Source organism: Neoarthrinium moseri (assembly GCF_022829205.1).
Source record: "Neoarthrinium moseri strain CBS 164.80 chromosome Unknown scaffold51_Wmoseri_CBS_16480, whole genome shotgun sequence".
Classification (NCBI taxonomy): Eukaryota; Fungi; Ascomycota; class Sordariomycetes; order Amphisphaeriales; family Apiosporaceae; genus Neoarthrinium; species Neoarthrinium moseri.
Genome location: NW_026055165.1, coordinates 69,107 through 83,940, shown reverse-complemented (window position 1 = coordinate 83,940; position 14,834 = coordinate 69,107). Strand labels below are relative to the sequence as shown.

At 49.6% G+C, this 14,834-nt stretch overlaps 2 protein-coding genes across 2 annotated transcripts; one reads left to right on the top strand and one right to left on the bottom strand.

Moving 5' to 3' along the window:
• Positions 1 to 5,493: 5,493 nt before the first annotated feature.
• On the top strand, positions 5,494 to 6,072 carry JN550_010209 (uncharacterized protein; the record flags this gene model as incomplete). The annotated part of the gene is made up of 1 exon (XM_049308438.1): positions 5,494 to 6,072. The coding sequence occupies one exon, from the start codon at positions 5,494 to 5,496 to the stop codon at positions 6,070 to 6,072; it is 579 nt and encodes a 192-aa protein (XP_049167783.1).
• A 3,100-nt stretch (positions 6,073 to 9,172) lies between these two features.
• JN550_010208 (uncharacterized protein) lies at positions 9,173 to 14,606 on the bottom strand (the record flags this gene model as incomplete). The annotated part of the gene is made up of 17 exons (XM_049308437.1): positions 9,173 to 9,392; positions 9,450 to 9,824; positions 9,879 to 10,418; positions 10,498 to 10,663; positions 10,712 to 10,776; positions 10,833 to 10,883; positions 10,939 to 11,010; positions 11,089 to 11,212; positions 11,267 to 11,617; positions 11,671 to 11,833; positions 11,918 to 12,675; positions 12,726 to 12,875; positions 12,933 to 13,016; positions 13,125 to 13,404; positions 13,465 to 13,697; positions 13,760 to 14,288; positions 14,367 to 14,606. The coding sequence occupies 17 exons, from the start codon at positions 14,604 to 14,606 to the stop codon at positions 9,173 to 9,175; spliced, it is 4,401 nt and encodes a 1,466-aa protein (XP_049167782.1).
• Positions 14,607 to 14,834: the final 228 nt, after the last annotated feature.

The following is a 14,834-nucleotide window of genomic DNA, read 5'->3' as shown; positions in this document are numbered from 1 at the left end:
GCCAGTTTCCAGTAGCAAAGGCAGAGAGGTACATCGATGCCATCCGGAGTAGGTCATTGAATCGGTAAATGCATCATCAACTCTATGCAGCTTCTTGCATTAGTCTCCCTAGCACAACTGATATTTTTGTGTCCACTTATCCCTCAGAAACACAGCTTCTTTGATATTCACTTTAACAGTGAGATATTTCCGTATTCAAACGCCACGAGCCCTGTGCATTGTGGATGCTGGCTCTGCACCTTGATGGGGTCCCTGCGTGCAGACCAAGGCTTGGCCGCTTGATTGTTAGGAGTGATTCTGTGTGGCTCTGTACGTTTTGCATTCAGGCTGTTGAAACCCATCATGTAAACATGACGTCGTCATTATATTGCGTAGTGTGCAAGAGATAAACGAGGCCATTGGCGTCGGCTATACCACGGTCTCCGCTGTTCACATTGCGCGCTTCCCGAAACTTCGATGCACCATGAGTTCATCACCAACACCTGCGATGTGTTTTCACGGATTCAATCGCTGGGGGCGCTGCATGCCGTGTCTTCGTACTGCTGATATGATACTTGTATGCAAGCATCAGCCAAATGGCAATTTCATCCTGCACCGCCAACCAACCATGAGCCGCTTTCGAACATCGTATACATCAGCACAGATATTTTCTGCAGAACCGCAAACCATCACCTACTTGTCGTTTTAAGTTTTCCAACGATGCATCCCTCTTCATTACTTTCCCGGAAATAGCTCCCACTCCCGTGGCTTGGTGTTGCTGCGTGCCTACGTAATTGGTCGTTTAATACGGTGGTGAACGTCGTTGAAGCCAAACAGCCTCAACCGCAGATACTGATCCTCAATTTTAGTGTCATTGCTTTGCCCTGCAACAAATCTATTGTTAGGAACTCGCGTTCCCGCTGAAAAGTAGCTGCTGCACTGTAGCTCCAGCCTGGTTGGTTATGCTCCTTGGCTATGATAGTAGGAGAACATACGCTGAGTGCACATTGCCGCCACATAAACAGACAGTAGAGACATGATGGGTGGGTTTTTCGGTACTGTATCTAAGATTTCTTTTTCTTCGCCGTCATCGGTCTCCTCTTCGCTCGATTGCGATATGCCAGTACGCACATCAAACATGCACCTGCATTAGGGGCTCACATTTCCTTGTAGTAGTCGATTTGTTGCCGAATGTATTGTACATCCTCGAAGGTCGCACCTGTTCGCTAAGTTATCCTTTCCCAGCTTCGACAGATTTCCCACTGTCGAGGTTGCCACATCCTAGACTTGCCAAATATGGTAGGTGCAATTGTCTAGTTGACCAATTACACTTTCTTCAACCTTCGCAATAGTTTCCATTTACCATAGTCGACAAGATCTTACTGTACGTGTGAAGAGCATGAAGCAACACCGCAAGCTGCGACAGGTCTGGCCAGCCCAAAGCGAAGTATCTCAGTGTAGCCGCCGATCCTGCCGCTATGGGAGAAGCGGTGCTTATTGCCCACCAGCATCGTCAAATATGACATGACGCAGACCTTCAAGCGGGGTAAAGGCTGTTATGTTGACCAGGCTCCTTGTGGTAGCCTATAATCCTGAAGGCACCCCAATGGTGAACGTGGTGACCACCCGTCAGATGCCCAAGACATCCGAAGCCCTGTCGCAGGAAAATATCGGCTGTCACTCTATCCGAGAAAGGTTGAAATATGCATCCATTGCAGACATATAGGGGGGGCCTGTGCCATCTTGGTGAGTTTCTTTCTGGTGCTGTGTGACGTTTTACCACGCCGTCTGGCGACTTTGGTGCTGCCGACTTCCATAGTCGTCCGAACATTCGTCGGCAAGTGAGTCCTTGCTGTAATCTTCTCAAAGATGTTTCTAGATTCAATTGCATTCGAACAACAAAGATCTTACCAGACCGGACTCGCTTTTTTTCCCCCGACCCCATCATTTGAGGCTGGTCAACAATTTCATCCACCGAGAGACAAATCAAAGCGATCGCTTCCATCTGGCCCAAATAAACATCAATACGCCACCTTGATCGTTGGTGTAGCCATTCGCAACCTGTCAAGAACTGGCCCCTCGACGCTCTGCAAGGACATCAATGGGGTGGTCAATAAGGATATAATGACTCTCGTGTACAACCATTAAGTCGACGGCGGGAAATCGTGAAGACTGCACCTTTTGGTACTCCTGAGTGAGTTAATGGGAAATCGCGCAAAAGTGAGGGCGTCAATCCATACCCAGGCTCCAACTTCGCCGCATACCGCCCCAGAGAGTTGCTGAAATCATCATCCTAAGGCCTGAGAGAATTATGGCAAGTCTATCCCGATAAAGATGTCGCCTGGGCTTCTGAAATATGCGATAAGTCTAGGTTGCAAGGATCACAAGCGAGTGATTGAACCAGTATCATGCGAAGCACACACGCCTTTGGGTATTATTTCACACCTACATAGGTATGTAGACCAGTCCCGTCAACAGAAAGTTCGTGCCTCTGGGTTCTCATCACTAAGCGCTCGACTAGGACACGATGAGTGACAAGCACCACGACCGTAACTCGCATAAGCTTGCACCTCGAACGATCATTCCACAACAAGGACCAGGAATTATCAAGGCGCTCATATCCTTAGTGCACCCGACTTCGTTGGGGGTTGCCGATTGTTTGAGCTTCGTCGATCAGCTAGGGAGCGCTATAGATTCTGCCTCACGCGGGCGAACGCGAAGAAAGGGAGTAAAATTCATCTCGCTCTATGGCGTGATGACCTAAGCTTTTTCAGTCCTGTGTCAATTGTTGGGTACAATCTGATAGACCAAGGCCAGTCTTCTCAAAGTTTCTGCAAAGAATATTTTGCTATGCTTACCCCTGAACCTGAGGTAAGCATACGGTTCCATTCCCTGGTATCCAAATGACGCCTTCCCGGCATCTCAGGAGGCGCATACATTGAAACCGGTGTCTTCGATCATTTTACATCATCCCTATTGGTCGTGATCAACGTATTGTTGGTTACGCGCCCTCCTCTTTGCCCCAAAGGCTAGACCACTGGACGAGAAGATGCAAGACCTTCGCGGAACCATGAAAGGTTACATTCCGACTCACTGAACCTATTGGAAGCTTTCTAGATGTAATTGCATTCGGATACGAAAGGATCCGCAATCTGGCCCATGCCTTGTCTCTGCTCACGAGACCAATAGAACCTGGGTCGATGAGGAGTTTGGTGTTGTGCCTGGCGGTTTGTGTGGGGCAGAGAAGAAGAAACTCGATAGCACCAAGATTCGCATACGTCACAAAATGGATACACATCTTTTGCGGCCATTAGCAAATGATCCATCGCTTACGGCATCATGTAAGGCAATTCGCGGCCTTATAGGATTTGACCTTCTCAGTAGGAACATTGGCGTTGCTGCCGCAATGCCAGCCCAATCTTCCGGAACGACATGCCTAATTGAGGAATGTCTCAATTATCGCAAAGTTTAAGCTTTCAAGGTGCGTGGGACATGTGGATGACTAATTTTATTGATGACGATTCGGAACATTTCCAGGCGCGAAGAGGCGTCTAGGTGATGTGACTATAGGCCAAACATCGTACGATAATGCTTGGCAGCTTGCAGAACTTGCAAAAATGTGTCTCATATCGCATCCCGAGTTCAAACCAAATCCCGATTATTAACGACACCCGCATCCAACCAAGCCGATTGCAACTGCCTCATCAACAACGCTAGGAAAGAGTCACGCCTGAAGCCACGCCACGCATCTCCAGGCGCTTACATTGGTTGCTGTGCCCCTGCTGATGCACAGAAGGCTTGCAAAGAAGGCTTCCTCATGCAGCCTCGCACATCGCGGGCTTTGGTGGCTCTTTCGAGTCTTGACCGCCTTCCCTAGGTTTTCCGGTCTACGATCTCTGATGTGCCCATGGTTGGAGAGAACCTTAGGCATCCGGTGGCCCGACAGTGGAGATGACAAAATCTTGTACGAACATGGTGGCCCACTCGAATTCACCCCATAATCACGACATCACTTGAGTTCCTCGCACTGGGTGTTGATAGACGAAATATTCATCATCAGGGGCGTGTACCGAACAAGGTCACATTATGGCAGCTTATAGGACTGCTGAGCTGGCAACGAACGTCATTGTGCTCATTCGACGCTGTACCTCTTGGTGAAGCCTATCTCATGGTCGATGTTATGTTCATGGTATTGGAGGCTGGCGGCTGAAAGCCCGGAGGAAGCACATACTAAAAGAGGTACGTGTCGTGAATCTGTGTGAATGTGGTAAGTCCTCAGACGGAATTTACATGAAGGTACGAATATCGATATGATCTGTCATTTTCCTTGTCTACCCCAGTTGATCTGATCTGCCAGGAATCCTTGACGCTTTCCCCGCCGAAGGGCCGTTCCCGCTGTCGTAACGAGGCGCCACAGCGCGTAGATGTGGGACAATTCGTCGGAAGCCAACGTAACCCACATTGCGGAGGGTGCCGGCGAAATGCCCGGGTCGCCGCTGACGACAGTGCATGGACGGTTGAGGCCAAGAAGAATCAACTTCTACGAGCAAGTATGGTTATGTGCTAGGCAAGGTTGATGCTTGCTGCAGCCTGGGTTCTTTCAGCTGGCACCTACACCATGTCAACTGGATTGCCACAATGGATCAATCCCGAAAGGAGACAGTGCGTCCGTTCTCACGGCAATACTAATCAAGTTGGTGCAGGTCCAGGGCGGGAAAATCAACAAGAGGAGCTTCAGCTGAGGCCTGAGCTTGGAGTCCAGAATGTACATTTGAGCTTCGAAACACAGATGATGATGCGTTGGCTGCATATTGACATGGTCATGGCATGCTACCGAGGACTTGACACTGGCCAAGTACAAATCGGGGAGGAATGGGGAGCTTGCATCTGGTATAAGAGGAAAAACCGAACTCGGAAGGAAGATAAAAGGTGCGAGCTATACCCAAAAGCCCCAAAGCCATGGTCCGTTTTGGGCCCAGCACTTGCAGTCCGCCGTGTAAGTCACGGCGAATACACCGTATCCGATAGTACGGATTTCGCCCGGGACAACCAGCCGAAACTAAGTCTGCCGCCTATGACGTCTGCGGAAAGGATCAACGATGCATCAAAGCCAAGTGTCTGCGTTTCAGGGGTAGAGTTGCTGAACCACAGGACGATGGCCTACGAAGCAGTCTGCAACTAACGCACCGACCAATTCTGAACATGGCTGCCATACTGAATGATGTGCAATTTCCAGAGAACTGACCCGCCGAATCCGCAAGGGCCTGAACGAAAAACGTCAACTGTACGACAACGCAGCTCAGAGGCTGGGCCCCAGTACACGGCCAAGGGGTATAAGATGCTGATCGCTCTCATCGCCGTGGTAGCAGCACGAGGTGGATCTTATATCTATTGACAACTCTGTAACCCATTGTCGTTTGTCGGTTTCGCCCTTGTCAGCCCCACAAGATCAACCGGGTTTAGCGGTGGCCTGATAGGACTCGAACGTTGGTCGTGCTAGACCATACTATGAAGATGAAAACTCGGAAGGCCATCACGAATACGCAGCGTCGCGCATTGCGACAGTGGTTCTTTGACCCCTCGACCAAGGACGGGGCAAAGACACACGCGGACGCCTCAATTTGGTGGGAGCAAACTTATGGGTACTATCTGAACTCGAGTACCGTAAGCGAAATTCTGAGTTACAAGTACGACCCACTAGACGACGCCTCGCAGGATCCAGCATACTGCCAAATAGACACACGCAAGCGCCAACGGCCGCCAAAGTGGGAGACGCTAGAGGAGGAGCTCATCAAATGGGTATTCTGGTACGAATCCGTGGCTGGTAGCGGTTCGGTCACCGGCGCCATGCTCAAGGATCGAGGTACCGAGCTCTGGAACACTCTGGAATGCCACAGAGGGTTGCCAATGCCGAAGTGGAGCGAGGGCTGGCAGTGCCGATTCAGATCCCGCTATGCCCACCGTAAGCAAAAGATGATTGACGAGATGGGAAGACACAGTGGCGGCAGCATCAGCGGCCACAGCGACAGTGATAGCGGCGATTATGGCAGTCCCAGTCCCTATGCCTATGGGGTTGGTGGATACAATTGGTGAACGGCGGCTAGACTGAAATACCCGGACACGCTTTGATTGGCTCAGAAAACCTCGCAGGGCCGGTGGCGTTTTGTTTTCGTTTCCTGAGTGGCCCAGCTTTCAGCCGGCTTGGACGGAATATGTCGAATCCGAATATGTACAAATGGATGGGCCGGGCGATCTTGGGGGGATTCCCCCAGAACGGATCCCCCATGTAACTTAGGCGCTCGGCGTGGTGCAGAATACAAATGGGTTGTTGTTTCCGTATTTGGGGCCGATCGTTGTGACCCCATGCCTTTGTGAGGCTGCAAAACCCTCGTGTCGGTGACAGGTGCCAGCAGACCCTGGCTGCAGAATGTAGTCAAGGAAGTCCCAGGCAGTCTCACATTGAATGTACTCAGCCAACGGTTGACAACGAGGCGGCTGGTCCACGAGAGGCATAGCGTCGATCGGATCTGGTAACTTGGAGTGACATGGTCGGACATTTAGCTCGAATGGGACAGAGCCGGGTGCTTTTCGAGATTTCAAACCCCTGGCTACGAAAGAGCCACCACCGGGTAAGGCTCAGGGTGGGGATATGCAGGTCAGCCTGTCAATCCAACCAAATTGGGGTTTCACCGGCAAGAATCCGCAGGTCGGCTTGGCGCACTAGGCCCTGAAGTGCCCTGCGTGGTCGCTGGGGACTCAATAGCGAGCGTGTCTAATTATAGATAGATCGAGTCAGACACTGCATATTGTCGTCCAGAGACAAATTAACGGCACTGACAATGCAACGCTGATACTTTGTGGTCGCCGTTACATCGCGAGAACCTTATACCGTCCCCCATAGCTGTCCAGCAATATCTCTACGGCGAAGGAGTCGCGGTCTTTGCAAGAGTTAGAACCGTAACTGTGTCATACCCGGAGAAGAAAGGATGTCAAAACCCGGAAAAAAAAAATTCAGTCTGGTCTCTGCCCACCCTGAACGCCATCTCAAAGCTGCAGGTTTGGAGGCCCCTGCGAAGCCACAATACTACCGATGGCACGTCAATATACGCGGGTGAGCTCGCCACTTAGCCAACAGGCTTACCTGGTTATGAATGGAATAAATGGCTGAGTAGTTTAGGATCTGCCACTACGAGCGAACCCCGGGTCGGTTGCTCACAAATCCTGCCATGACGAACCCAGCGTTTGAGGGTGTCCCGCATTGCCCGCCTTGGGAACTCGATCAAGGTGCCTCATCTTCGCCATCGACTTGAACATCTTAGATCGGGCCAGTGCCTACACCTGCATGGCCCAATATATGAGGTGAATCATGGGAAGCTCACATGCGTCTTAGCCATCAGTAGCTCCTTGAAGCTGCATCGCGGCCACCACTAGGGACGCCACATGACGTGCAGAGCACTCGCGCGCAAGTGCTAAGCAGCGGCATCTTCTGCATGAGTCCGGAGGCCAGTTTTTGTAACGAGCAAGGCGAGCGCGGTATCAGCAAAATACAGCGAGCTGGGGACACCAATGCGGTTAGCTGCGACTCCGCACACCTTAGCTGGGTTGGATGGTACCCATTGCAGTTGGCTTTCAGTCAGCTGACAGCTTAAGCGAAGCCATCATTCTAGGTATCCAGCAGTCATTGTAGGCGTGACATGCCAATTCAGAAAAGCTCACCTTTCTGTCAATCGACATACTGCCTCAGAGCTCCTAGTCCCACGCGAAGTACTCTGCACGGCAGCAGACGAATGATAGACTGTAGTCCTCCAAAGTAGCAAGGCCGGGCAGTGAAGATTCATGCCTGTAGGGGCCTGGCTAGGTTCGGTGAAAGCCGGATCGCGCACTGGATAGTTGTGGACAATGTCCATAGTCAGCGACCTGCCCCTTAAACGGTATCGCCATTTAATGCCGCCAAGTGCAGGAATGGCGAAAGACAGCCCGGCCCTTCGGTCCCGGGTCAGGCCATTTCCTGGGACGCCATTCGTGTCGGTTCGAGGTTGAGGAAAGGCGACCAGACCAGCCTGGGCTCCAAAGCCTTTGCTGTAAACCAATGGCAGGTGGCTGCAAATGGTGATCTAAAATGCAAATTTCGCTGACTTCCATCCGTTTGGGCTTAGTCTTCCTGGCTGACTGATATTAGCGTGACGCGTGAGACACAGGAGGCGACACTGCACGGTCAACAAAGGAACAATTGCATTGTCATTTGGGAAGTGCAGCCAACTCTTTAATACGCAGTTGAAATAAGCTCTAGGACTAGCACAATGCCAGAGGATTCAGCTGAAACATCCAAGTGAGACATCTAATAATCACCAGCGGCCGCGTTATGACATCCCGCTCAGTTAGTCTTGTGCTAGCGGCTCGTATGTCTCATCCCCCACAGTCAGATAAGCGTTGACAACTTGCAGCTAAACTTCTCTCAGATGAAAGAGCACCGCCAGAAAGCGACGAGTCCAATGGGGTAATCCAAGCTTAAGTCACACCACATCGGTAAACGATCTAGTGCGGAGGCTCTAGGCTATCTGTGACCTACGACGAAGCTGTCAGATGAACAATTCATGCCGATCGCTCCCCGTTCCAGCCTAGCGTTGTTGCTTCCAGCCCGCTACGTTGTACAAATAAGTAAACGTTCTGACACGCTTAAACTCAAGGAAATGATAGCGGCCCAATGTGAAGCACTGCAGCACGTGATATAAGTAAGTCGAGCGCGCTTCAATATAGCCAATAAAGATTCAAGCTTTGGTGCAGTCTCTAGTTTTAAGTGTGACATGCGAACGAATCTAGCACAGATCATTGAATCACCACGCTGAAGTACAATTCTCCGCAGTCGGGCTCCCGTTAACTTGGTACTCTGATTCAGCTAGGCACGGCCAATCATGGGGCATGTTCAATCTGCCCTTGGGGATGCATCATTATGCGTGGGGGTAGACTCAGCCATGACGTAGATAGATGAGGGCAGCAGACGATATGGTACTGGTATACAGCATTATCAATGTCTCCAATGGAATAGCTCATGAGATACAGTCTTCCGGAACAGTTACGCCAAGTCCCATTGCATGAGAAGTATCTAGCTTCGCCATTGCTAGGAGAATCCGCCCGCGTCGACACTGGTACTAGCTTACGAGGTCATTGCCTTGCATTCCACCAGCTGCGTGAGTTAGTCAGTGGTCGAAGACTCGTATAACGATCTGAACGCCGAAGCACGACTAAGGAGCTCGCGTGGATTTCCAACTTCTGATATGGCGCCTTCGTCAAGCAAGACGACCTTGTCAAAGTCCAGGATAGTGTCTAGTCGGTGTGCGATTGAAATGACTGTTGTATCTTTGAACTTTTGCTCGAGCAACGACATCATGAGATTTTCTGAATCGGCATCGAGACTGGACTCGAGATTAGCAAAGGATCAAACAGTGTAAGTGAAGACGAGTCTAACTAACCTGCTAGATGCCTCATCCATGACAACAATTCTAGAATGATGTACTAGGGCCCTTGCAAGGCTGAAGATCTGTTGTTGCCCTTTCGAGAACATGTCACTAGCGAGTTCAGTATCAAGGCCGCCTCTTGCCTCGATGATCTCCCATAACTTCACAATACGGAGGGTTTCAATAATGGATTCATCTGAAGAAGTACCGCTTGGATCGCAGTTCAAGCGCACACTTCCGGCGAGGAATACCGGGTCTTGAGGAACGGCGGTGAGCCGTTCTCGAAGTGATTCGCGAGGAATGAGTGAGATATCCACGCCATCAATCGTGATAGTACCCTTCTGGCAGTTGATGAGACGAAACAGCGCCAGGATTGTAGAGCTCTTCCCACTTGAAGCTTATAGTCAGTGTGGGGTTACACTACGCCAAGGGTGACCTTCTTACCTTCCACTTCGGCCACATATCCCCACCTTTTCTCCGGCATCGATATGCAGAGACATTCCAATGATTGCTGGTTTATCCCCATCATCCTTGTATGCCGCTGTAACATTATTGAATGCAATTGTCCCCGAGGTGGGCCATGCTGGAGGAGGTTGCTGTTTTTCGTCGCCTAGATTCTCGTCGGGTGTCGACTGTTCATACATCTTCACACGCGCAACCGCCCCGATCGAAGTCTCAAGTAGTGTCCAGCTGGTGATAGCAGACTTCAAAGCCGCACTTAGAGTCATAATGTTGAATAATGCCACACCAGCAAACCCCACACTGGTTGAACTTCTAAGCGCCACAGCGACTGCGATGACTACCACAGCTAAGCAAGCCACTACTAGGTCAAGGACAAGATTGAGCCACCTTTGGATGCTGTAAAGGAGGTAGAAAGGCTTTTGTGAATAGTCGAGCCGTTCATCTGCTTTGGCTATCAAATCCTTCTCCCAAGAGAAGGCTCGAATTGTAGCGAGCCCATTCAAGGTCTCAAGAAATTGACCGCTTTGTACCTTTTAGCAGCTAGTCTAAGTTGCCTCCATGGCTACCATGGCTGCGGGGCGGAGTAGAAGGTTGAGCTTACTAGATAGGGCTCTTGGCATCCAAGTCTAGAAATCGAAGTTGTCTCGACGTCCTTAAGTAAACTCTTTGAAGAAGCCAGAGTCCACCGAACAGTAAAGGATACCCGATAAGCAACCATGGAGACGCTGGTATGATCATGAGCGCTTGCGCAACACAAGTGAGACCGTCTACTCCAGAATCAGCAATAGTAGTATGTGGGATAAGGGCTGACTTACTGCACACAAAGTTAATGAAGGAGAACGGAAGCTCCATATCCACGAGGTTTATGTCCTGGCTAAATCTACAGTGGCTTAGTGTTTGGATTTGCAGCAGCAGTTCAAACTCAGCTGCACATACCGATTTGTAATAGATCCCACATCAGTTATAGTGAAGAAGGAAAGAGGAGCCCTACACCATTCGCTGTCAGCACCTGGGCGAATTAACGGTTGGTGTAATTATATACCTCAGAGTTGATCTTAGGAGTTTATGGTGGAGCTTGATGCCTGAAACCACCGCGAGGTTCAGTAAAACATGTCTGTGTGGAAGTCAGGATTGGGAATCGCCTCGATGTCAAGCATTGGAATGCAGATGGAATAGCACGGGGGACACATACGCACAGATTAGCCCCAACAACACCAGACTGGCAACTTCCAAGACCGTGAATATTCCAAAATATATGCCGTTGTAATGACCAGGATCCTTATCATTAGCTTCCCCCCACCACGATAGTATAATTTCTACGATGCATCAGCGTGGTATTACAATTTGGAGGCTGTGGAGGTGATAATTACCAGGAAACTTGATACAGAAAACAAGGGAAACTTGTAATCCGAAGAATACAGCTGTCTTTTTCCATCCGAAGGTCTCGAAATAATACTTGTAGACAGTTCCATCGCCGAGACGCTGAGTTTCTGTATCAACCGACATTTCGGCTGGGGTCAAACCTGCCGTTTCCGGCTTGAACAGTAAGCTCTTACCAGCATCCTGATCATTCTCAGCCTCCGGTTTACTAATGACGCTCAGTCTATATGGTTCTTCAAAGATGTGTTGCTTGTCACGGAATTTCTCTGGTGGGCCTTGTTCTGCGATTTGTCCACCGGAGGTTAACAGAACGACATACTCTGCATGGACTAAAAGATGGCCTAGAAATTTATTAGTATTCACAGACTAAGGACTTGGATTGTACCATACATACTTGTATGGGTAACAAGAACTGCTGTGGCACGGTGCGATTTTAGTAGCCCCTGAGGTCCAAAAACATCACGCATAATGCGTGCCTGGGTCTCCAGGTCCAAGCCGCTAAAGACGTCATCGAACAAACATAAATCGCGTTTAGCGTATACAGCCCGGGCAATGGCCTGTAGCAACGATTTCAGTATATTTTGATGCAGGATAAAACTAGAAACCATGTTTAGGCCATAGTATAGGGAGAAACCACTCACCACTCGTTGTTTCTGGCCACCGCTGAGGCTTAGGCCATTGCTTCCAATGATCATCTTATCGCCTTCGGTAAACCTACGAAGGTCATCCTCGAGAGCGCATGCTCTAATCACTTTGGAATACCACATTGCGTCAAAATGTGCACTACCAGTAATGTTATTTCGTATGGATTCATTGGCCATCCAGGGGGTCTGGTCACAGAATGACAGGTGTGGAGAAGAGATATGTAGTACCCCATCACAAACCGGGGTTTCCCCTAAGATTCCTTTGAGAAGTGTTGATTTCCCCGAGGCAATCGGTCCAATGATTAAGGTGAGCTTGCGGGTAGGAATGGTTAGGTTGATTTTTGACAGTACAGGCTCTTCTTCGGAGTTCCACCCGAACGTAGCCTCCTGCAGCTCAATTGCAATGCCATTTGGACTCTGTTTCTCGTCGATATCCCTTGAACCCACGTCCGATTGAGAATTGTTGGCCAAAGTCTCAATCGAAGAGTTATTGAGTTCCACGGACTTTCCGCAATTCTTTATTTTCGCGGGAGACTCCTGTCGTAGGTACTTCTCGATACGAGAGAAGCATGCAACAGCTGCCAATATTTCGGGAATGTAGGCGAAAAGCAGATCAAGAGGCTGTGTAATAAGTGCGAGGAGAGAAAGTGTAGTGAAGATACGATTGGATCCCAGTTGTTCGCCAATGTCTCCTGCTGACTTCGCAGAAAAGATTCCAAATGTCGCTACTGGGGCCAGGGCTACGGGTATAAATGCTCCGAAGGGAGTTAGATATTCAGCCAAACCATGGATTGGATCAACTTACAGACGGTTACTACTGCGAGGAGCATGAGCCTGAACTTGCGGGCCGAAGCAATTTCCGCAAGTCGCAATTTCTGTATGATTTCGGATGCCTTTCCTGTCCAGCCCAGCATTTTGACTCCCTTAACAGAGCCTATCAGCGCAGAAGTGGTCGCTGGTTTGTTGGTGTTAGATTTCATTGCGAGGCAGGAATTGAACATCGTGAACTGACCAATGCGCTTCTCCAATGACTCCATCCACGAGGCCTGGAATGCGCCAGCAAAACTAGACAGGCCAACGGCTGCTATACAGGAAACTGTATCTCATCGTTAGCAGCAACAAGCAAGCCCCACCCCCTCTTCTCGCCCGCTGCTGGAAAGAGGCGGGAGGGAAGTAGAAATAATTGTCAAAAACCCGCACTTACCTATCGATATCACTATTGGTGCAACGAATACTACACCAACCTGCCCGTATAGAATGTACATGGCGCAACCAACTTGAATCAATGTCGACCAAGCATCGTGAATCTTTGCCATCCCTAGGGCAATTCTTTCCACATCCGTGCTCATCAACGTCACTGCCGAGGCATCTGCAGCAACTGTCACACTAGTAGACATAGTCTTCCGGTAAATTGAGGTCACAAGAACTCCTCGCAGGAGAACCACAAATCGGTAAGAAAGATGTTGCCCCCAAGCAGTAGCTATCTAGAGAAGATGAAACCAGATTAATGATGGTAGTCCAAGAAGATGGGACTCATCACTCACAGCAATGCAGACATAGACTAAGCCATAGGCTGCGATCAAACCATATCCGATGTTTTTCTGCTCTTGGCTGCCATCATATGGCGATTGAACGTAGGCCAGAACTGTATTGATGAGGAATGGTTGAGCAAGTTGGGACGCAACAATAACAAGATAAGGCAAGACTGGTGCCAGTAAGAACCCTTTGAACTTCCAAAATACTGTCCACATAAGTGAATGATGAGATGATATCGATTCTGCGAAGGTCAGATATTGAGCAATTAGAGATGTGATCATAAGTCAACATAGGAGAACTCACGTTTCTCTATCTCAGGACCTATGTGAGCCCATATGTAGTCGGAAAGGAGGCTGCTGTCAATGGCAGGTAGACTGGGCACTGACAAAGCATTTGAATACCCGTGCCACATCATCCTGTCAAGCCAAGTGAAAAGAGTGCGGCTGAAGACCCCACCAGTAACCTCGTTGCTCCATGGCTCTCGTCCAGCAATTGTCCATCGTCTTTTGCCAGACTCCTCAAGAACCAATATACTCAGTTTCATCCCCACTGTTAAGGTGAATATAACTGCAATGGGCGGGCGGGCGCCACTTAGCCACAACGTTCTTGTACGGACAACGTCGAATAGTATTGAGACGACCAGGTAACCATCCAGTAAGAGCGGCGGACCGACAGACTTTAGGTGCTCCGTGAACGAAAGTGCCATAAAAACCATACATTCGGCCATACTCAGCACAGCAGCCGGCACAGAAGCTTGAGTTCGCTTCGTGCCATCTAAGCACCAGAGCGCCACAAGCGCTGAGCTTAGAACAAGTAGAACTGCAATATTTGACTATACAATGAACAAAATAGTCAGCGTTTTGAGGTAAGAGACAATGACGTTGCCCCAAGCAAGATACTGACAACTTACCAACTTCAGGACCTGGAAGGCACGTCCTTGGACCCTCGGCTTTCTTGTTCTCAACACAGCAATGCGAATTATTGCCAGAATCATGAACAATGTCGAAGGCAATATGGACAAGATGGATTCTTCAAAAAGAAGAGTGAAGTCAAAGGGGCGAGCAGAAGTGTCGACGACAGGTCCGAAATCATTGTCAACGACCACTGACCCTCCCGCTTCAGACGGGTTGCTACCCAGACTCGAGCTCATGATGGTTTAGACGATTGGTATTGGTACCATGGAGAATCTATGGCTCAAGTGTTGCTGGTATATGTCTTTGCCGTCCTCGCGGATATTGAGCAACACGGCGAGCATTTGTGATGTCGAAAGGACAGTGCTGCTGATCATGTACGACATCCGTTGCCAAAGAATACGGTAGGGTGTGCCAATATCTAGCTTACATGAGTGCCTGGGAGGATTCGGAACAAATCCACAAAC